Source organism: Cibotium barometz, chromosome 20, assembly GCF_041138505.1.
Source record: "Cibotium barometz isolate CiBa-2024 chromosome 20, ASM4113850v1, whole genome shotgun sequence".
Lineage (NCBI taxonomy): Eukaryota > Viridiplantae > Streptophyta > Polypodiopsida > Cyatheales > Cibotiaceae > Cibotium > Cibotium barometz.
In genome coordinates, this window is record NC_141065.1 from 18643814 (window position 1) to 18666994 (window position 23181).

Consider the following 23181-nt stretch of genomic DNA (forward strand, 5'->3'; position numbering starts at 1 on the left):
CCAAGGCTCTGGAGGATAGATCCAATCTTCTAGAGCTTCAATGAAGAAGTTTCTTCCTAATGCTCATGAGTACTGGTACACAAACTGATGTGTAGGTGAAATATCGATTCCAACTTGACACCAATATCGTCAGCAAGCTTAGAGTCCAAAAGCTGATCCTCACTGTGCAAGGGCAGAAACTCCAGCAGTGGAGCAAAGAAAGATGCTCATAGCCTCGGCAACAATGAGATATAAATGGCAAATTTCCGCAAATTCAGCAGGTCTTTATTGCCGTTTCATCTATTTACCCAACAACACACCTACCCTTCCACGTATTGAACTCCCCATCAACTATCTTTTTGTTCTTTTTTTTCTTCTATTTCCTTTCTCCTAGTCTCTTTCCTTCCCTCTCCTAGTTTCTTACATTTCCATGCCGTTTTGCTGTTCCAGTGAGACTCCCCTTCTCTCCCTTGCTTGCATCTGCATTTCCCCATTTTGGCTCTCTGAAAAATTATGTTTCTGTTTTGGTTTTGTTTCCATTCAAGTTCCCCATTTCCCATGACTATGGTTTTTACATGTCAAATGTTGAGTGTGTACATTCTTTCCTCATTGGCAAAGACTTGACAGATTGAAGGCTCTTTTTGATATATGGAATGTTCTTGTTGTAGCTTCTATTTTGATTTTTGAATGAAGAGAAGATTTTGCTTGAAGTTTAGTGTGTAATGATTCATGAAGTGTAATTCCTTTGTTTCTGCAGAAGGAGCTGGAAAGTGCTGAGAAGAAAGTTAAAGAGCTGCAAGACGATCTTGGAGCTGTTCAGTTCACTCCCCACAGCAAGAACGGCAAGATGTTGATGGCAAAGTGTCGCACTCTGCAAGAAGAGAATGAGGAGATTGGGCGTGAAGCATCGGAAGGGAAGGTCTGCATGGAAAGCTTTTATTGAGGATATTGATTCTTCTTTCATTTTGTGGTGTGTAGAATTATTATTATTATTTGTGGGGGGGGGGGGGGTCGGGTGTGTGCGTGTGAAAAGGGGGATGAGCCACTTTGGGTGCCTTCATCAGCAAGTGATCCCGTCCTCACTTCCAGATAAGAATGGTCCAGGGGAAAAGCTTCCCTGGAGCTGTTGAGGAGGTATGGACAAGGTCCGTCCATATGGGACAAATAACTTTGGCAGGAGTTGCTGACCCCTCAATGGTCAGTGACAATTGTCCTGCCAGATCTGCCATGTGGTCAGACTGCTCATACTCATGTACCATTTGAAATGCTGTTCAGAGTTTCTTGAGGTTCATAAAAAACGTCCAGATATTTGGATTTCCGACCCAGCTTCTAAAATCAAATCGTTAGGTTATTTAAACTATCAGCTGGCTTGGATTTCGACCGTACTAAGTCTTTTCAGACTTCTTGAGCAATCTTTTTTTTTTTTTCCCCCGGAAACAAGATCCTTCTATTAGTTACCAAAAACAACCTTAAAAGGCTAAGTACAAACTCACCTCCATGTATAGAGTGAGGATCAAAGAACAAAAAAGGGGGAAGGATGCACTTCTCCTCTGGCTGGCCGCTCTATGAGGAGAAGGCTATCTCATACAATGGGTATGGGGGGGGGGGGAGATAACCACACAGGTGGTCTCTATAGTGCCAAGTGGGCTCACCACCACTATGTGTGAGAAAAGGACTAGGTTGCGAGAGCCTCAGGAAGGCTTTCCGACGCTTCCGCATACGGTCAGCACCACCCTGAAGTTTCCCCCACTGGCCGTGGAGGGTATGAATGATGTCGAGCCAGATGCTATTGATGGACTCTGTAGGTGGGGTGTGGGTGTCTTCAATGGCTTCGCTGCATATCCTTGCTGGATGTGCCATGCGGCACTGCTGCTACAAATCTCCCATCTCTGGCTCGAACCAGGACTCTAGTGAGCAGTAGATGGGGTTGGGATTCGCACTATTGAGATGCGAAGGTGAGAGACCTGATGGGCTCCCCCACCTTCCTCCTCGTAGGGCATGACGACCTCGGCCTTAGTGGCCCAAGCAATAGTGTTCCATGTAATAGTATGGGAAGAGGCTAGTCCATAGTGAAGAGGATCCGCTATCAAACCTATTGAGCCTTTGGGCAATCCCAAAGACAATGTTGCTTGGGGATGACACATTTCAGACATGCAGCTGGTCCACCTTTAATGGCCAACCACGTGCTTACCTCCAAACTCCTATGTGCTAGCAACGACAAAAAGAGAGTGATCTTCCGAAGTCAAAAACTGTCCCATAGCCTCTTCCAGAAATCTGAGAGAGCGCGGTGAGAGGCCCTGGGACTACCAGTGTCCCTCTATTGCTGGAGTGCCCTTGATCACAGGCATCTTGATCCTACGGCCAAGCCGTGCGGTGTGTGCAAAAAATGGGTACCCAGAGTCTCCTCCCTGTTTGCAGGATCATACCAAGTCCACTTCCCCGGGTCCCACTGGGGGCGTGTGATGTGCCGGCTCTCCCAAACCCATAACCTTGGCCAGCGGTGGGTCAATGTGCTACTCATGTGCATGGAATCCGATCACCCTCACCCTCTGCAATGTGCATCCCCTGAAGTCCTCCAAGGGGGGCTTTGCTCTCACTAATCTGCCATGAGGTCCAATCAAAAAGGTGAGCAAGGTGGAGCTCTCATCCATGTCATGAACTGCCAGGAGAATATCATGCCTGGTGAACACTCCTAGCCACTGCGTGGGAATAGGGTCGGGATCGGGGTGAGCCACTCCAAAGGAATGGCAGAGTCGATGTCGAGGCTAAGTTTGTCCTTGCCCGGGATCCCTGACAGGCTCCTCTCGTGGGCCATTGGGACAGCTCTCTGAATGTAAACAAATCTCCAAGGGACCTAGCAGGGCCCTTGCTCAAAGCTCCCCAGGATACGTGTGGGCGAGCCCTTAACATGTGACTGCTAGGTAGACGGATTAGGGGGTACTAGATGAAGGGATGTCGGAGACGCTCCTCAGAGGCTACTGGAATAGAATGTTGAAGGGCTGGCTTGAGATGATCCCAAGCTCGTAATAAATAGGCTGCAAATCTGTCCTCAAAAGTTGGGCTAAAGCCATGAACCCGTATCTCCGTGAAGATCCATCTAGTGCTTTGCGGCCAAGGGCCCCCAAGACTTGGTGTATGGGCTGAAATCCTGGCCAAGAGGAAATCCTTCCAAGGCTCGCCGCTTGTTGGAAGAAGGCCTCTAACAATCAGCTTGCCTAGAAGGGCATGACTCTGTATGGCGGGGTCGATCATGCCCAGGCCCCCTTTGAGGCGCGGCTAAATGATCACTCTCCAGGCCACCTTGGCCCAGGCAGGCCTCCTATCGCTCCTAGCCCACAAAAAGTTGCGGATGAACCATTGAACCTGACCAATGCGGGCCCGTGAAAAGGCTCAGCAAGAAGTGATATACCACATGGTGGCAAGAAGAACCTAGTTCGCCACCATTACCCAACCGGCTAAGGAAAGCCTTGCTGAACTCCAGTATAGTAGCTTCTTTTGAATGCTCAAAAGAAGAGGGGCTAATTGCTGCTCTGGGAGATATCGATGCCCACCTGGCATCCAAGATAATGGACTAGAGTGCCCCTCAGGATCCACTGGAAAGCATCGACTAGACGCCAAGTGAGGGCGGGGGATGAGCCAACCCAGAATCCACACGACTTGTACCGATTGATCTACGCTCCAGATGCATGACAGAAGATCTCTATTGCCTTTGCAAATCTCTGAAGGTTCCCCTCGTCTCCTGATAAGTATGCTGCTGTGTCATCTGCGAACTCGGAGTCTGGCCGCTCCTCCTGTGCATGGATGGGGAGACACAATCCATGAAACCCAATGTCCTGAGCTGATAGAAAGCTGCTTGACTTCTTGAGCAATCTTATAAGATGCAAGAAGTTGATTTAAGGAATAACTTTGGTAATGCTAGGAATTTTGAGCATTCTATCGATTCTGTGTAGTGTGCATCCCTTTTAAACACTTTCCTATTCATAGGATTGCTAACGCTCTATACCATACACATCAGTCTCACAACAGTATGTGTGTGGTTTGTTTGTTTGTTTGGGGGGGGGGGTGCACCCTTTGTGAGCGCATTTACAGGCATTTTTGTTGCAAGACCTTTTTAAAAATTTGGACTGTGTAGACTCCTCAAGGATTCTTGTATGATGGCAGATTCATGAGCTTGGAACTAAGCTAGCAATGCAGAGATCTTTGAATGCAGAATTGAAGCGAGGATATCAAGGTTTAACATTTCTTATCTCTGCTTATTTGTATGTGCATGCAGGTTTACTAATGTCTTGGGGGACCAACATGGCCCTTGAGACGGATGATAATAGAGTAAGCATAGGTACTGTGGTGGAAGATCCATTGGGCAACCCCTTAATCCTTAGCTAAACATAGTGAAAAGTGTGAAATTGTCATGTATTATTAATGACCAGTGATGGCCAATGGTAGTGCCATGAGTGATAGCGTGATGGGGATAGAGAGATTTGCAAGGACCTGATGCACCTGAGGACATGGGAGGGAGAAATACTCATGGGAAGCTGAGATCCAAAAGTCTATTGTCTGGAAAGAAATCTGTCTCAAGGTTTGTCATTGTTGGGGAGAGCGGATAGGCAGTCTTCTCTATTGAGCTTTGGGCCTTTGACATGTCATGCTTGCTGTCGGGAGGATGTCTAGTGAACTGTTTAGAGGTCGGGACCAAAACTCAAGAGTTGGAGTCCTTGACATAGGGGTCCTTGGGTATTGTGGTGTTTTGATAAACTGGATGGGAACGTCTGGCTGTATTCATGTCCTAACGCTGTAATACTGCTAGGTATGGTGGTGGTGATGTAACGGGCGGGTGCACGTTTTGGAATTGAATTAACCTTAATCAAGATTATGAGCACTTGAAATGACAAAACGCTGCCACACAGAAAAATCACACAGTGGCCGAAGATGGGCTAACCGTCCTCCTGAGTCCCTCCTCCTCCTCTAGGTTAGATTACCAAAAGGAGTCTGCATCCAAGTACATGATCATGGGTGCCCGGGGATTCACCTCCAGCCGACAGCTGATTTCTCCAAGCACATCATAGGTGAATACATAGCAAATAATAGAATTCATGTGACCACAAATCACCAGGCCAAAAGAAATCCTGTGACCACAAATCACCAAGCCAAAAGATACTCTTGACAATCAAGAGTATTCACAGGTATATCCACTCTGCACAAGTCTTGTCACAGGTACCCACCTACAGAAATGCACACAAGTCTGCTGTCCAGCCAGTATACAATGCGACCAGTCCAAAACAACACTCTTTTGGCATCAGAATTGCAGACATGTGGGCTTCCTGTGTCTTGCAGATGATCACAAGCCTAGAAGATGTGGAGAGGAAAAAAGTTGAGACTCAAGACACCCCCGGAAGTGGACTAGGAGAGGAAATTCTCTGAAAAGAGTGAAGGGGTTTGTCTTCTATATATGTATATATATGTATACACACACACATTTTTTTTTTTTCAGAAAGAGACTTCTATTAAGTATGAGAAAAACATACAACAATCACAGCTATAAGCCGGAAGAGAATAGAATCACCCCAATATGTAAGGTGATTGTCAACCACTGAGGAGCATCATGATGCCATGTAAGACCTGTGGTACTAGAGGAAAAGAAGATGCCATGGTCCCATTCCCGCATAAATATCACACGCTTCGCCTGCGCAGAACGAGAGGGCCCCTGAATGCGAGCCCAAGTAGCCATAAGAGTGTGGATGATATCACCCCATATAGTACTAATGCACTAAGACCCAAAAATATGGACACCGTCAATAGCCTCCGTGCATCTAGCTCTCCAGATCTGCCATGCTGTAATACTGGCAATAATCTCCCAACTGGTGTCAATCCTCTGTCTAGGGGGTGTATAATCAGAGTGAGGAACATCCTGCAATAAACCATGCTGGGCAATACCTCTACGAATGAAAAAAACAGAATCTGTACCACTACCCTCATAAAAAAGTTGCGGACTGGACTGGGAGAGCCAAGCAACTGCCCCCCAAGTCACATGCATGGCTCGGCCACTCAATTTGCCCATAAGTTGGGCTATAGGACCCCAAATCTGCTGTGCAATGCTGCACCCCCATAGACAATGTTGTACGGACTTAGAATCTGCCGCACATCTAGGACAGGAAGGTGCTACACCGAAAACTGATCTCCACTGATTGGGGGGAGACCACCATGTAAGAATAACTAAAAGAAATGAGAGATCTAGCTCCTTCTGTATGAGTGCCAAAGTCTATGCCAATATCTGCGCTGTATCATTGGAGAAATATCATAGCTCTCCCAATGAGGCCTGAGAGTAGGGATCCTATGCATCTGTCGAGTGAGAAGAAGCCTGACATTCCGAATGGTGAAACTGAAAAAAGGAAGGCTTTTCAAAGGATCGAAGGCATCAATCCACTCCCACTCTCCTGGATCCCACTGAAGATATCTTATAGGAGTGCCACCATATAGCCACAAACACCAAGAGCCATGAGTCACTATCTGAGAAGGGTCAATGAACCAGTGCTTCCCCGAGCGACCAACAATCCTCACTGGACTAATTCTAGTGTTTGGTATGATCTCCTCCATACTACATCTCCTCAATCTCCCACCAGGCATGATAGAATACATGAGGAAATCTGTATCCTCTTGGCCTGACAGAGCAATGACATGCAGAGGTATGCCTATCCTCGAAAAAACTCCCAGCCAACTCGGATGATAGTCTCCGTGAAAGGTCCCAGAAAACCACTCATGCGGAATAGCTGCATCAATTTGATCAATACGAATGTGAGAGCCCCTAAGATGCTGAGTGAATGCAACTCTCCGATCCTCCGGAAGACTCTTAAAGGTCTTCCAAGCAAGAATTGTGTATGCGCATCTCTCCCATCCTGACCATTGCATATAATGAGATGCACCAAGTGGCCGACCATCCTCATCCCTAATGAACTCGTTCCACATAATAGGTTGTCGGTCAGCCTCGTCCCAAAGACCTAGCAAACCTTCCTCTATGCCCTGTGTCTCAGATCAGAATGCGGCTCAACACTAAGAAGCTGGCAATAGAAATCGGTGGCAATCTGTCTAACCATGAGAGGATTTGAGTGAAGAGTGCCATGTGGATCCTGCAACTGCCTGACACTATCTCTGGCATGAGATGGGCCGTGAGAAGCAAAGAAATGTTTGTTACATCTGCCACCCATCTGTGTCCAAAAGGATTCCTGGGCATGGAAAACGATACCCCGCGCGCTGCTCAAGAGAGTGATGAAGTTCTGCTCTAATAGTACATAAAGAATCTGCAACCCATTGAGCATGAGGATGTTTCTCGTGCTTTTTCTACAAGGCAGCCAATCTACGTCTAATTGCCCTCTCTAAGTCCAAGGCCTCTTGCCTCTTAGACAGGGCACATGTGTGATAAAAGTCACTAATATCACAGAGAGCAGAGGCCAGGCTTTGAGAGGCCTGTAAGAAGTCATGAGATCTCCAAATATCAAGCATACGATGTGATAGTTCTGCATCTGAAAACAAATGATCAGGGATGCGTACATGGGGTGTTGATCCATGGCAATTCGGATTTCTAATACATAAAACCACTGGGCAATGATCCGATTTGGAGGTGCCTGTAGCAATCAAAGTATGTCCACCTCTGTCAAGCATCCAATCATCCACATAAAATCTGTCTAACCGTGCATAGATACATCCTACATCTCTTCTCCTGTTAGACCATGAATAAAGAAGAGTGGATGGACTCCTCAAAATGTCATCCTCATGCCAACAATCTCTACCATGAATGGAGAGTATAAACCTCTCCCAAGACGCTCTTTCAAGAGGATGCACCAAGTCCTCATGTCCACCTCTTTTATCTGTTGGCATTTCAACCATGTTAAAATCCCCACCAATAATCCAATGGTCGGCAAGAGGCATCAATGTAGTGAGAGATTTCCAAAAGGCAATCCTCTCACCTCTATGGTTAGGAGCATAGAGGTTGAGAATACCAATGCGTGTAGTACCCTGCATAAGAAGGATCCACTGCGCTCTCGCAGGCAGAATGACACCATGTCCAATGATGCAAGGCAAGATCAAAGCTGAAACAGAGATACAAACACCACCCTTGGTACCAACAGCCGGTGACCAAAAGGTGTGTCCCGAGAGAAGCTTGCCTGATCTCCCACACTGACTAGCATCCAGTTTATGCTCTTGCAAGAGCAATATATTCATAGGTCCACCTGTGACTGCACAATGAAGCTGGGTTTTTACAATTTGCTTCCGTCGACGCGGAAAAAAACCCCCAAGACCCTGAATGTTCCAAGAGACTATCCTCATAAAGACTCAGAGTAGGAACGACTAGATCTCGTGGTCGACGAAGGACCCCCTTTAGAGGCGGAAGTACGTCTCGCATAGGGCCACAAAAGTAAGTCTTGCATAGGGTTTATACTCTCCATTCATGGTAGAGATTTCAGTGATTCTTATATTAGCAGTGGGAAACCTCATTACAAGGTGAAAACCCACAAACAAAACATCATGATACAATTGAGGTCCCTATATAGGGCCCATGACATTGACTGCCTAGAAGCAGTCAAAGAAGGCCATGTATTGCTGCCAGCTGGTCGTCTATTTGTTACAAGTTTCAACAGTCCTGAAGAGACTGTCTCAACAAGTGTCGGAAGTAGGTGTATTGATCCAGAGGAATGTGTCCAAAATGCATCTGATTTCTATTTTGCCATATTGTCCACAATGCCCAAAAAGTAGTCCACACAAAGAATACGCCAAAGTTGGTATATTGTTGTGGAATCCGAGCGAAAAGCCAAAATGTCTTCCCAAAATGAGCTCCTGGGAATCAGGTACAAAGAAGCCCTGAGAGTCTGTCCAGTAGGGCACGAGAGAAATCACAATACCATAACAAATGAGGCATTGTCTCATCGCGTAGCATGCAACGATGACATCTTGCCATAGCAATGTGCCTTTTTTCCAATACACAAACAGGCAGAACTCCCACAATGCATCTCCAAAGGAACAATCTTTCCTTCAACGGTAGACCGTTTTTCCATTTACTCCTCAAACAACCACCCCACCATCTATCAGTTTTGTGCATTGTCCAAAGCCCATTAGCATGATCCACAATCCAAGGAGGAGCAAGCATTTTGATATCGACCCTTTTAGCTGCTGTTAGTTTATGTAACCTTGTAGCGTGAGGTGGAGCAAGCCGCCAGTCCTTCAAACGCTCGTCATGATTCAGTGGAGGCACTGGCTGAAAAGGCTGCAAGAGGGTGCGTATGAGATGCCACAGAGGCCTATGCCTAACCCATAGCTCCGGCTTGCTTTTGGGAAGGAGAGAACATATGCTTAATCACTGACCACATGCGCCACGAAACTTACACTCTTTTGTGATAGGAAGAAAGCTTTCCGTGGTTCAAGAAGGCCTAACGGAGCACGAAACAGCCTACTCCAATGTATGCTTTCCAGGCGCATGGTGTTTCTAACATCTGGTGATCTTCCATGCCACACGCACACGCGCGCTCGCACGCACACGCACACGCGCACACACACACACACACACACACACACACACACACAACACACACATTTTTTTTTGGTGAAATCTATCTATATTTATGTTGCAGTTAGCAGTCCCCAGAAAGAGGACATGCAGCTACAACATCAAAAGATAGCAATGTATGACAAGTATGCAGGGTAATCCAGATCACGGGCATGCAGACAGTCGAAGAACGATTGTCGTAGAGACGCTCGAAAGAAGTGGTATTTAGCTAGAGGTGGATCACCAAATACTCTATGGTTTGTGTCTTTCCATAGAGTCCGAAGAGCTCAGTAGCGAACTCAAGTGAAAAAAGATCATACCCCTGCCTAGCCGGGATAACTCCAAATAGCCAGTAAAGCTTGCTGCAGGAAGCACTGGGGAAGCGTGCATGTAGAAGCTGCCGAAGAAACTGTAGGCAATCACAAGTCTCAGGGCCATGCCAGAAGAGATGGGCCATGGACTCCCGCAGGGCCATACATCTGTGACAAGTTGATGGACCAATGTTTCTGCGTACCAAAACCTGTCCAACTAGGAAAACCCCAAGCATGACCCACCCATAAGAAAACTCATTCGTGAAGCGGCAGTTTGCAAGCCCAGAGATGCCGCAATCTTCTTCACCACCAACATGCATGACGAGGCATAGACCAAATGCGATTTACATGATCTGAAATCCAAGGGGCTAGCAGCAAAAACTTGTACCGTAACATCCGCTAACAGCAATGGACAGCAGCCCGGATCATCAGAGTAGAGGGCCTAGTCCTTGAGTCGATGCGTAAGCTCAAGACGGGGTATCGGCTGAAAGTCCTGGAGCATCTGTGAAAGTGCATGCCAAAGGGAGCGATAGTGTAGGCCCAATCCAAACTGTCTGATTGCTGCTAGAAAAGACAATGCATTCCTTGCATCATCAAGCACATCACCCATAGTATGGATCCCTTTTGACTGAATAAAATATGAACATCTAGGCTCTTGCAAAGCCAGTGGAAGTGCAAACACCTTCGACTAATGCGAGCTCTCAGCACGCAGAGAGTTCCCATCAAGAGTGTCCCGTCCAGTCCATTTAAGATGAGAGAGAATGTGTTTCTAGTGAGAAAGCATACGGGTCACAAAAGGGCATCCCTTAACTTTGCCATCAATGTGTCCAAGAAGGAAATCCCATTAAGTTGGCATCAGCAGTCAAATGTGAGAGCAAATAGTGCATCATGACATCAGCAGTCAAATGTGAGAGCAAATAGCGCATCATGACAGCCCAGGGCTGATCACCTTGCATGAACTCAAGCATCATTTTCCCCTTCTATGCCAGAATGTGAATGTGGATATTGAGAATATTGAGTCCCCCATGCATCTTCAGCGAACAGAGGTGCTCCATGGAAAGTAACCCAAGGCCCTTACGGCCATGCTGCGGCAACTGCCAGAAAGTCTCTGTAATAGTAGACATGAAGCGGGCTATGTCGTACTTGCCGAACATCATCAAAGGCAAAAAGAATTGTATATATGCAACCAAGATCGATTGGACTATGCGCAATCGGACATGCAATGGCCAAGTGGCTAACTTCGAATATTCCAATTTCTTTTTCAGCTTAGTAAACACCCATTCCGTGTGCTGGCGTCTAGTGACTGTCCACCCCAAAGGGAAACCAAGATGTCACACAAGTTCCGTAGGTGGAACAATCTCCCTAGGCTAGAGAAGGTTATGCCAATCTTTCGCATGCAATGGCAGAAGCCTAGATTTCTGAAAAATTCACTCGCAGGCCAGCTACCAGACCATACAACGATAAAGCATTCATGAGGTGCGAAAGATCCTCTTCCATGTTCTTGGGTGTGAAGAAATGAAATGAAATGAAATGTTATATTAACGTCTTCAAAAGGCCATAATGACCTATGAGACCAAGAGTCATCAGCATAAGCTTGTGCAATCATAGTCTTTCTTCCATGTATCTCCAAGCCATGTAAACTACTTGTAGCAATAAGGTGATCCATGTATTGAAGCATCGGATGTGTAGCAATTGCATATAACAATGCACTGAGAGGACAACCTTGACGTACTGACCAACGGAGAGTCCATTCGTCAGATATATCTCCAAACAGAATGCATTGCATGACACAAAATTTTGGGGCTTTCTTAAAATCAGTGCTTAAAGCTCATTGGTACACACATTTTGGAAGCAACTGCAATTGTGCAATTAAGCACAAATTTTCTCAAAATCTCCAAAATCTGACAAATCCCCAAATTTTCTCTATGTCCTGCACTCTAATGTTGCCCTGCCTTGTTGCCTGCCTTGTTGCCTGCACTTGAATTTTGCAACAAAGCAATAAATTCACAAAAGCCCCTAGATCCAACAAAAAATCAGTTAGCTGATGAAACTCGGTCTACCCCTTTTGGAGGCTGAAATGGGCGGCGGAAGGGCCAGGTGGGCAGAGAACGGGCGGTAGGCAGCGACAGACGGAAATTCACAGTGACGGATGGAAATGCAGTGTGCTGGATGGACTGTGCAGGCGCCAACGAACGGAAGGTCGCAGGAAGTTGGGAACTCCACGGGCTGCAACCAAGCTCTGATACCACTGTTGGGGTTAGGGTTTCAGAGAAGTAGAGAACACAAGGAGATGTACACAGCAGCAAGCTCTCAAGAGTGAGAGAGAGATGGTGATTGATTAGATGCTCAAAGAAGATAGGATACAAAGATGTGGAGCAAGTGAGTTGACTCCACAATATCAAAATACACATAATAAGTGTGGTGTCCTTTCACACCTAATATCCAAGGGAGAAAAGTGCCCTTGGTTAGCCCATGTTCACATGTGGCACTACTCATATCATAAGTGGCATAAGTCATAGCATATATGACAATATTCACCACACAGATGTGATTCTACATCATGAGATAGCCATCCCTTATAGAGTAAGAGGGGACAGCCGTACCCTCCTGTAAATCAGTCCATACTTGTAAGACCCTTCTGTAGCAGACACTCACAGTTAAGCAATTCAAAGGAAACATAAAGGCACTAGCATCTAGCGCACCACCCAACTGTAGAGCCAATCAAGCTCACCCCTGAGCATGGAGGTTAGAAGCATCAAAGACATGGCTCCATGTGTAAAGCTCTGTTGTCCCATACCCACCAAGACACACCCCTCCAGTGTACTAATGGATCAGTCTCATGAGCCTTGAGTCTAGGTCTAAGGAGCTTTCCCTCAAGATGATTCCAAAAGTCACTTATATAGGCCTCCTATAAACCAAGAGCCATAAATAGCCCGTGTCTCACAAATACTCCTAACCTCCCCGTTAGATGTCAAACCCCTAATTCCTTGTTAACCTAACTTGAAATTCAGCGTGTGAACCTTGCTAGGGTCTTGGGATGTAACATACTTTCCCCCTAAAGAACCATTGATATCCTCATCAATGAATATGTGGAAACCATTGATGATTCTCGCTAGGGCCTTGGGATGAAACATACTTTCCCCCTAAAGAACCATTAATGAATATGTGGAAACCACACTTTAGACTATGCATTGATTCCCACATAGCCTCGTTCTTAGACCAGTCTTTCCACTTGATCAAGTACTCATGATATATGATATTCCAAGACCATCTAGTATGTTGATCCAGGTTCCATTGTAATATACCTAGTCATGTCCTCAAGGTTAAGGATCTCCTCCATTGGCACAATCTCATCACTCTCACCCAGACGTTCTTTCAAACGGCTGACATGAAACACAGGGTGAATCTTGATTCTAGGAGGTAGTGCCAACCGTTAAGCTACATCACGTATCTACTTTGTGATTTATAAGGACCACAACACTGAGAAGACAACTTGTAACACTTAGAAGTCCTCATTGTCTTAAGAGTTCTTTGGAACTTTCAGGTATACCCACATACCCTCCTATAAGATACTCAACGTCCATCGTCGGTTAACGTAATATATATTCAGCGCGATCTCGAGTACTCTCTTCACTCTTCCTTGCAAGCATATCTTGCATCTCTTACAAGAAATCCAATGCTGATTGCAACTTGTCTTCCTTAGTCCTATGGCTATAGGTGACTTCGGATGATCACCGTACATATGCATAAATGGGCTGAAACCAGTAGCCGCAAAGTTACTACTTTTATAAGCAAACTCAATTTGTTGGAGATATTTCTCCCACTCAAACTGTCTCTTGGAGACATATGCCCCAACATATCCTCCATAGTTTTGTTAGTCCTTTCTGTACGACTATTTGACTTGGGATGACATGCTCAAGCGCCTTTCCAACTAAAAAAACACTGATGCCAGAATTGTGTAGTGAATTTGGGATCTTGGTCATTGGCAGTCTCCTCAAGCAACCCATAGAGCATATATAACCATTTCAGAAAGAGCTGAGCCAACTCGTGGCCCTTTACCTTGACTTTATAAGGATAAACCTAGCCATCAATCGCTCTACAATGAATCATGGCCCCTACTAGTCTAAGGTAAGCCCACTACAAAATCCATCAAGATACTTTGCTACTTGTTCTCACGAATTTGCAGTGGATACAACATACCCTCAGCACTAAGCCTCTTTGCTTTATTGAGCTGGCACTAGGCACACTTCCGCACATAATTCTCTATAGGAGATTTCATATGTGGCCAATAGAAATGCCGGCCAACCAAGGCCAAGGTTCTTTGTATATCCGGGTGCTTTGCTTTATGTGCGTCATGGCACTCATACAACAATATCTTAGTTTAAAAAGTCCATATCGTTGGGCACACAAACCTTGCTAGTCCTAAATAGTAATCCACCTCGAATGGAAGGCTTTGTCGATCTCTCTCTCTCTGCAGCTCTCATTTGAGCATCCGGAACGCTAAGATTGCATGGGTTGCTACTAGCTTGGACCAATTGATAGATTCTACCGAAGTAGGAATCATCTTGGCAATGCCCTTTGAGAGACAGATAAAAGTCAAGTCGATACCTCCGTGAAGGAAATAGCATTGACCTAGGGAATCCTACTAAGGGCATCCACAACCCGATTAGCTGTCCCCGTTTGGTAACGGATCTCAAAGTTGAACTCTTGCATGAGTTCAATCCATTTGGCCTTCCAACCCCTCAGGTCAGGCAGATCACAAACATACTTCAACGAATGGTGGTCCGTCCAACCATCCAAAAAGTGCCTCCAGATCTTCAGTGCATGAAGCAACTGTCAGAAGTCCTTTTCTTGAGTAGGATGCCACATCTGTGCATCTAAAAGTTTCTTGCTTTCAAAAGCCGTGGGTCTCTCATCTTGGAATAAAGTTGCACCTATCAAAATCGTTGGCATCCATCCCAGCCACAAAAGGTTTACTTGGATCCACGATAAGCAGCAAAGGTGCTGCTTATCGTCGTGGAATAAAGCTGCACCTATCAAAATCATGTGTAATAAGTGCATAAGCCAATGAAGCTTCGCACTCTAGCCAATCCTATGTGGCTTGGATCTTTGTGAGATCCAGGGGTACGTTATCTATCTGAAAGAAAGAACTCTCTTTTTACCATTGATAGAGAGCGTATGCCTTTTGAGCTCTTCAAAAACAATGGCAAGATGCTCATGGTGTTCGGCTTCATTTTTTGAGAACACTATTATGTCATCAAAAAAAGTGTTTGTGAACTTTCAGTGCTTCTTGAATACATTGTCCATCAATATGTTAAGTTGGCAGGGGCATTGGTGAGTGAGGCCAAACTTCAAAGGCACCACCAAAAACGCATAGATGTTTTGAATGCTCGACAAGCTCCTTGCTCTCCTCTTCCGCATGCGCCTAGGTCAGAAGTGCCAAAAGCACCCTTGATCCTCATCAATTTCGGGGTGTCCAGATGTGCTACATGCACGGTTCGAGGGGCCCCTCATGCAGTGTCTACTTGTCCAGGCGCCCTCGCTATGAGTTGTTAAGGTGTTTAAAAAACTGATCCAGTGTTGAACACTTTATAAGTTGTCTGGCCTCTTTTAATGAAGGGTGGACTTGTCAACCATAAATCTTAGTAATAAAATACCAAAAGCTGTAAGTTAAGTTTTGTGGGCACTTGCCACCTGCAAAACCCATAAGACAATGCTTTAAGGCCAAACAAGTTGTGCACACCCGCGTCCTCAAGGTGCCTAGGAGTCCTCGGCCCCATGGACAAACACAAGCATTAATGCCAGGCATTATCCAGACAGCTAAACAATGTCACAGAAATAAAAAGAAAGGTCAAAACATGCACAAGTTTGCATATGCACATGTGAGCTTGGAGAATCACCCATTTTCTTTCTTGTACTTACAACAATTCTGCCTGCCATCAGAGTACACCGAGTGTACCTGGCCGGAATTTTCACATGGATATCACCTCGCTTTCACAAGACTAGATATCCATACGGGCTTCACCCGAAAGCGAAAAATATCCTGCCATGCCCTTGGATTCCATATGGGATGCTCTTGGACTCCATATGGGCGTTGCCCGTATGATCCATACGCATGCTCAGGTCTTACATTTTTTTTTTCCGGAAAAAAGATCCTTCTATTAGTTAATGAGAAAACGCCATATGGCTACAAAGCTCACCTCGCAAGGAGGGATAAAACACAATGAACACCTGAGCTCCCCCCCGTGGCTGGCCGCTCTCTGGGGGGGGCTACCTAGTAATACATGAAGGAGGTGAGAAAAGCCAAACTGGCGGCCGATAGTGCCAAATGACATCCTCGTCCCTCGCGGTGAGGAAAGGGCCAGGCTGCCAAGTGCGGAGGAAAGCCTTGCGGCGCCCTCTCATGCGATCCGAGTCTCCCTGGAGTTTCCCCCAGTGTCCTCTCAAGGTGTGGATGATGTCCACCCAGAGGGCCTGTATGACCTCCGCCGGTGGAGTCGTCTGGTGGTCAATGGCCTCCCTGCATCGGGCTCTCCATATGTGCCAGGCCGTCATGCTGCTGATCAACTCCCATCTCTGCCCGACCCCCTCCTGAGAGGCTGCCGAGGAGAAGTCTGGCGTCGGAACCACCGCCATCGCCCTGTCAGAGACCTGGATGGTCACACTGCCAGGAGCGTCCTCATATCCAAGTGCAGGGCCGCTATCCGTGGCCCAAGCTACCGCACCCCATGTCACCAACATCTCCCCTGGAGAACCTGCAAAAACCATCCTGAGAGCGCGCTGCCAGACCTGCTGTGCCTGTGGGCAATCCCATAAGCAGTGCCGCTGTGACTCCTGTGCATGATCGCACCGAGGGCAGGACGCTGGGTGTCTACCAAAAGCAAGCCAAGCCCCCACAGCCAATCCTCTATGCGCTGTGAGCCAGAGAAAAAGTGTCACCTTCCGGGGACGGAAGCTGGCCCAAAGGCGCTGCCAGAAGTCCCTAAGAAAGGCAGGGGAGAGCCCCTGTCGCCGCCAATGCTCGGCCGCTGCCGGGGTGCTCTCTATCCTGTGTCTCTGAATCCGCCGCCCCAGCCTCGCTGTGTACTGAAAAAAGGGAATGGCAGGGCTGGTAGGGGCCGAGTAGGGATCTCGCCAAAACCACTCCCCTGGGTCCCACTGAAGGCGAACAAGAGGCTTGCTGTCCCAAGCCCAGAGTCTCCAAGAACAATCCTCCCCTATCGAGGCCGGTGAGGGGTCTACATACCACTGTCTCTGATGAAAGCCGACCACCCGAACCCTCTGAAGGATACAACCCTGGAACCCATCCAAATCTAGTCGTGACCTCTGAAGCTGGCCACCCTCTCCCACCTCGAAAGTGAGTGGGGCGACTCTCTCCGCTGTGCCGCAGACCGCTAGGAGGATCTCATGCCGAGTAAAGACACCCATCCACTGTGGAGGTGAAGGGTCCTGTACTGGGGTCCTCCACTCCCGGGGGATGGCCGCCTCAATATCCTGTCTCATCAACTCTCTGCCCCTCATCCCACTGAGTCTCCTCTCTTGAGCCTCTGGAGGCAGCTGCTGAAAACATATCCAGTCGTCTAGGGATTGGGCTGGGCCGGAGCTCAACGGGCCCCACGACACGTGACACCGCGAGCCAACCATATGGCCACTGGGGAGACGAATCAAGGGGTTCCAGATCAATGGCTGCCTCAGGCGCTCCTCATCGGTGCCCGGGGGAGTCTGGAAGAGTGCCGGCCTCAGATGCGCCCAGGCCCTCAGAAGGCTGGCTGCAAAACGCTCCTCGAAGCCAAGGCCCACTCCTCTGGAGCGCTGCTCCGTAAAGATCCACCTGATGCTGGGGTTCCAGGGGCCGCTAAGAGACGGAGTGCGGCTGAGCATCCTGGAAACAAGAAGCTCCTTCCACGGCTCAACACCTGGCAGGAGACCACGAACTACCAGCTTGCCAAGCAAAGCTCGGCTTTGGCAAATAGGATCTACAATGCCCAGGCCGCCTCTCTCCCTCGGCTGAGTGATCACAGCCCATGCCACCTTTGCCCTAGCGGGTCGCCCATCGCCTCCGGACCAAAGAAAGTTCCTGATGAGCCTCTGCACCTGGCCAATGCACGCCCGAGAGAAGGCCCAGCAGGAAGTGATGTACCACATGGTAGCGAGCAGAACCTGGTTGGCCACCACTACGCGGCCAGCCAGAGATAAACGAGCAGTACTCCAATACAGAAGCTTCTTCCGAATGCTCAGAAGAAGGGGGGCTATCTGCTGCTCCGGAGAAATATCAATGCCCACATAGCAGCCCAAATAACGCACTGTAGTGCTGGGGGGCAGCCACTGAAAACCATCAACTGGCCTCCAAGTCGGGGGGGGCATAGAACTGACCCACAGCCCACACGACTTGTGCCAGTTGATCAAAGCGCCCGAGGCTCTGCAAAACCTGTCCATGGCTGAGGCGAAGCGGCGGAGGTTCTCCTCACCTCCCTGAAGATAGACAGCAGTGTCATCCGCAAACTCCGAGTCTAGGAGCTCCTCCGAGGTCCGGATGGGAAGCTGGAGGCCCCTCAAACCTGTATCCTGTGCCGTCAAGAAGGTGCTCATGGCCTCCGCCACAAAAAGAAAAAGAAAGGGCGCCAAGGGGCACCCCTGCCGCACCGAGCGCGAAAGCTGGAACCTCTCTCCGCACACACCCTGTATCAGCACCTGGCTATGAGCCGAAGTGTAGAGTGCAGATACCCCACGGATCCACTGAGGGGGGAAGCCCATCCTCTCCATAGTGCCTTCCAAGAAGGCCCAGTCCACCCGATCATATGCCTTCTCGAAGTCGAGAAGGAGCACCGCCAAATCCTCCTGCCGAAATCTAGCCAAGGCCGTAGCCTCCCAGAAAGAGAAAATGTTATCCAGAATGCTCCGATCCTGGATGAAGCCTGTCTGCGTGGAGTGGATGATGTCCGGAAGGTGAGGCTGAAGCCGCCTGCTGATCGCCTTAGCTAGGACCTTGTAGGCCGTGCCTAGCAAGGTGATCGGTCTCCACTGTCTAATCTCCAGTCTGTCTCCGCCCTCTTTGGGGATCAAGTGAATCAACCCCTCTGCAATGCTATCCGGCATGACTCCCGTCTCCATAATCTCCTGGAATGCCAATCTGAAGCCCCTATGAAGGAGGCCCCAGTACCTCTGGAAGAAAGCCACTGAAAGACCGTCCTCTCCTGGGCATTTGCCCCGCGGTAATGCCTGAAGAGCCTCCTCCAGCTCCGTATCCGAGAAGGGGGAGAGAAGGGAGTGCTGTAGATGGGCCGGCACAACCGGTCTCGTGAAGCTCCAGACTGCCTCCCTAGCCTCTCTCACCCTGTCGTCTGCCGGCTCAGCAGAGAGAAGAACCCTGTAAAAATCTGTGGCTATCGCCCGCACCCTGGGGGGATCCACCACAACCTGGCCATCAGCCTGACGAAGCCGCCTGAGACCCTCTCGTCTGAAGCGAGGCCCAGTCGCCTCAAAGAAATCCCGAGTCACTCTATCTCCAGCCTGAGTCCAAAAAGAAGACCGAGCATGGAATCGGAACTCCACCCGCCTCTCCTCGATGGATCTGATCTCAGTGCGAGCTGTCTCCATCTGCTCAGAGATCCAAGGACTCAGAGGATCTCTCTCCTGGAGTCTCTGGAGGGACGCTAAACTCCTCCGTAGGCTCCTCTCCTGCTCCCTGAAGGCCTCCATGCTCAGGTCTTACATGCTCCACATGTCCTGAGAAATTAGGGGTTTGTGTCAGCTAACTTTGTGCAATTCCTGCCTTGGTATGCATGGGGCTGCAAGGAGTACAAAAATGTTGTTAGTGTATATTCAGAGAAGCCATGTGCGTACCAGCAGTTGTCTATCCCATGTTGCAAAGGGCGGGCATCAAGATAGAGGAAGTCATGGAGCAGTTGGTTTCTCTATGCTGTCTCTCTTTACTGATTTACCTCTTTTTTTTTTTATATCATGAGCTGAGATGAGGCTTGTATGTTGAGTGGGCCGGCTGCAAACTATGCAGAATGTTGTGGTGCTGGCTGGAGGGGTTGCTGTGTACAAGGGAGGTGGGTCTATATCCCTATCTGAAGAGGCAATGGTAACGGCCTCTGATCTCATAGTATGTTTTGTATCAAAGAATCTCCTCATGCATGTTGCACGCTTGATGCTAAGTCCAAAGAGGTCAGCCATGGAAGTAGTTGTTTGGTGTCTGTATAGTGGGTGGTCTCTTGTATTTAAGTAGCTGAACCGAGTCATGCATGTGCTAACTCTTCCAGAATCATGTGCCTGAGGATGGAGGGTTTGCTTGGTTCAAGCCATCCGTGCACCAATCTCTATTGAACTCCAGTCTAGTGATGCGAGGTCTACTGCACAAAATGATAGCCAGCCAGCGTGAGGAGTGAGTTAAAAAAGAGGTTCTCATAGGCTCATGCATGGGCTGCTGTTAAAGGGGATCATAGGCCTTCCAAATCTTGCGTGGACAAACTAAGTTGTGAAATATGGATTGTATTACATAGGTATGTAAGTTGTGCAGGAGGTAGAGGAGCAGGTTTTGAGTGCATCTCTTTGATTCTGCAACTATATAGAGAAGCACAACCTTTTAGGTTTTTAATCTCGCCATCTGCCAGTCTCTCCTTTCAGGCTGTACGGGCTGGTGTGTATTGTGTTATAGTTACAGCTTGCAGGATAATGGATTGACAAAACAAATTGCTGTTTATCTTTTGTTGTCAAAAGGAAACAAAATCCTTTTGTGGGGAAATGGCTGGTTTGGTTTGGTTTTTTTTTTTTTTTGGGTGGGGGGGGGGTTGTCTTCCATGGCTGGCCGCTCTGAGTAGGAGACTACATCTATGATCCGAGAGAGGGAGGGAAGGGAAGCCACAATGGGCTCGGTAGTGCCAAAAGATTCTTTCCTTGCTGCTGGACAAAAAAAGGCCAGGGCTCAAAAAGGAACTGCCTCTCCTGCATGGCTGGGGAGCTGCCATGCATGTGCTTCCAGTGGCCCTGGAGATTATGGATGAGGATTGGTCTAGATAGCTCGGAGGGCCTCTGTGGGGAGTTTTACTGCCTTGATGGCTTCGTGGCAGCATGCTCTCCAGATCTTCCATGCGATGAACTGCCAGTGAGAGTCAGGGGGAGTAGGGGCGATAGGCAACCTGGTGTGACGCCATGACAGATATCTGCTGATGTGACAAGTGAGGAGCCAGGCCTGGGCACACTATGATGGAAATCTGCTGATGTATCCTGTGGTAGATGAAGAGCCAGGCCTGTGCTATCCTCCTCGCCAGACCCACTTTTATCGCCCACACCACCATGCACCAGGTGTGGTGGTCCAGTTGACAAAATAAATCCCCGAGGGTTGTGTAACACCTTAAAACGATTATGCATAGCTAGTGTCTGCATCCTAGAACAACCGCCTGAGTATGGTACAGATTATCTTGGCTTTGTGGCAAAAAAATGTATTGACTATTTAAGTTGTCTGTTTTATTTTTTTTGTGTTTGGCTTAGAGCTTTATGAGTACGTGGAAGAAGTAAGTGAAGAGGCAGAACGATCACACGAGTTGGTATATTTTATGACTGAAAACTCCTACTTCCTTTCATATCTGCTAAGCTAGAAAACTTTATGATAATATATATTATAATATATTCAGACAAATTTTTTGTACTGTAGTAATTAAATGCCACTGACGTGGCATTTAATTAATACAACCTTAGGCATGAGTTCTCCCACGGCCACCTCCTCCCTCTAAGAAAGCATATGGAGGGTTCTCATTTCATTTACTTTTTCAAGCATTAATCATTACATACTAAAATGAAACCCTAGAAAAACACTCTTATTTTTGAAAATCTCACAGAATATATTTAATGGAAATGTAAAAAATATTTTGGTGCCAAGCTAGAAAACTTTATGTTGTTTGTTTTAGAGCCCTTAGAGCATGGATTTCTAAGGGTATAGGGTTTTTTATGCTGATACTTCCATTTAGAGGCTAAGTACAAGCTAACTAGCAGGTTAGTATTCTCCAAAGGCAACTCAAGCGAAAAGAGCAGCTTTTGCAACAACAGCTTGAGATGATTAATGGCAAAGAAGTCTTCCACAAAGAAGATAATATGGTGGAAGCTAAACGCCAAAAGCCAGAAGATGGAATTGAAGGCACTGAACATGATGAGTCAGGAGGCAAAATTGAACAGAGTGATTAATTACGTGGATGTCATGGTGTTATCTTTAGGTTTGCATTTCCTTTCGTCCAAGAAACTACCTTTTGTGTTTAGTCTGGTTGCTGCCCATGATAAGAGGTCTGACAATTGCAAGGATTCTTTACAGCTGAAATTTTCATGGAAAATTGTCCAAAGATGCACGGGCTGTCGGGACCCAAGTGTACAATTTTTGGATTAGAAAGGTATGTATGCTGAACCCAAAACAATCCCTTTAGGGTGGGGAAGATAGCCTAGCGGATAGAGTGTTTGTGTTCTATCCATTGGCCATAAGTTCAATGCCCAGCCCCTTCCTCCCACCCCCTAAGTAAGGGGTGGGGTTAAATCTAAAAATCTTCACAATTGTTAAACTTTGTATTATACATGGCATGACACGATTTGTGCACTCTTTTGTGCTTGTCAGAGAGGGCTTAATTTAAAGTCAGTCATTTCTGCATCATTATATACGGGATTTCCGTCTTTGTGTGTGGTGAAAGCTTCCTGTTGAGTCTAGCTACTCAAGGAAAGCATCAAGCACACAAGGAGCAGAGCTGTTCTAATAAGAGCTAGTACAGCTTTGATATTATGAAAATAGGTGGCATAGTCATTTTGATAAGATGAGACAAGATGAAGCTTGAGATGCGAGTACCTACATCTGATGGACCTTCTGACTTGTAGAGACTTATGAGCAGTTAATGTATGTAATCACTATTGCTGATTGGACCTGGTGTGGGAATCATAGTGTTTATGTGCATCTAGCGTCAAGTTCAATCATTTCTTGCAACAAGATCATTACACTTTCAAAGAAAGTGACAAGGTGGAAGTGTGGAATCACACTAATAGAATGTATTGAATCAAATCAGCACAAGGATCAATGAAGTTGAACAAGACTCACTGAGTACTATGCGGTGAGTTCAATGAGCCCACTAGATTTTTGATGTAATTAGCTTAAATATCATGCTAAGCATAAGCTGCCAACCTGGGTGATGAGTTTGTAATCCAACCTATTATGATTATCGTTAACTGGGGTGGCCATAATAATGTAGTTTAGTAGGGTTCACGTAACCACATTTACATTAGAATGTTCTTTATTCTCCTCTTAATATAAATGTGGATAAAAACTGCCAAATTTTCATGTATTCTATTCTCTTAAAAACTTGCCCGTTAGGTTTCCCTACATCC

The 23181-nt window shown here is 47.2% G+C and overlaps 1 protein-coding gene across 2 annotated transcripts in view; it reads left to right on the forward strand.

Annotated features, from left to right (window-relative positions):
• Window positions 1–22751, forward strand: part of FIP37 (FKBP12 interacting protein 37) — a 94760-nt gene extending 72009 nt beyond the window's left edge. For both annotated transcript variants that reach the window (XM_086814533.1, XM_086814532.1), the window contains 5 exons: window positions 737–898; window positions 4141–4210; window positions 21316–21371; window positions 21817–22034; window positions 22130–22751. In XM_086814533.1, coding sequence (XP_086670659.1) covers window positions 737–898; window positions 4141–4210; window positions 21316–21371; window positions 21817–22005 — 477 coding nt within the window. In that variant the 3' untranslated portion in view covers window positions 22006–22034; window positions 22130–22751. The remainder of the gene's footprint in view (window positions 1–736; window positions 899–4140; window positions 4211–21315; window positions 21372–21816; window positions 22035–22129) is intronic.
• The last annotated feature ends 430 nt before the right edge of the window (window positions 22752–23181 follow it).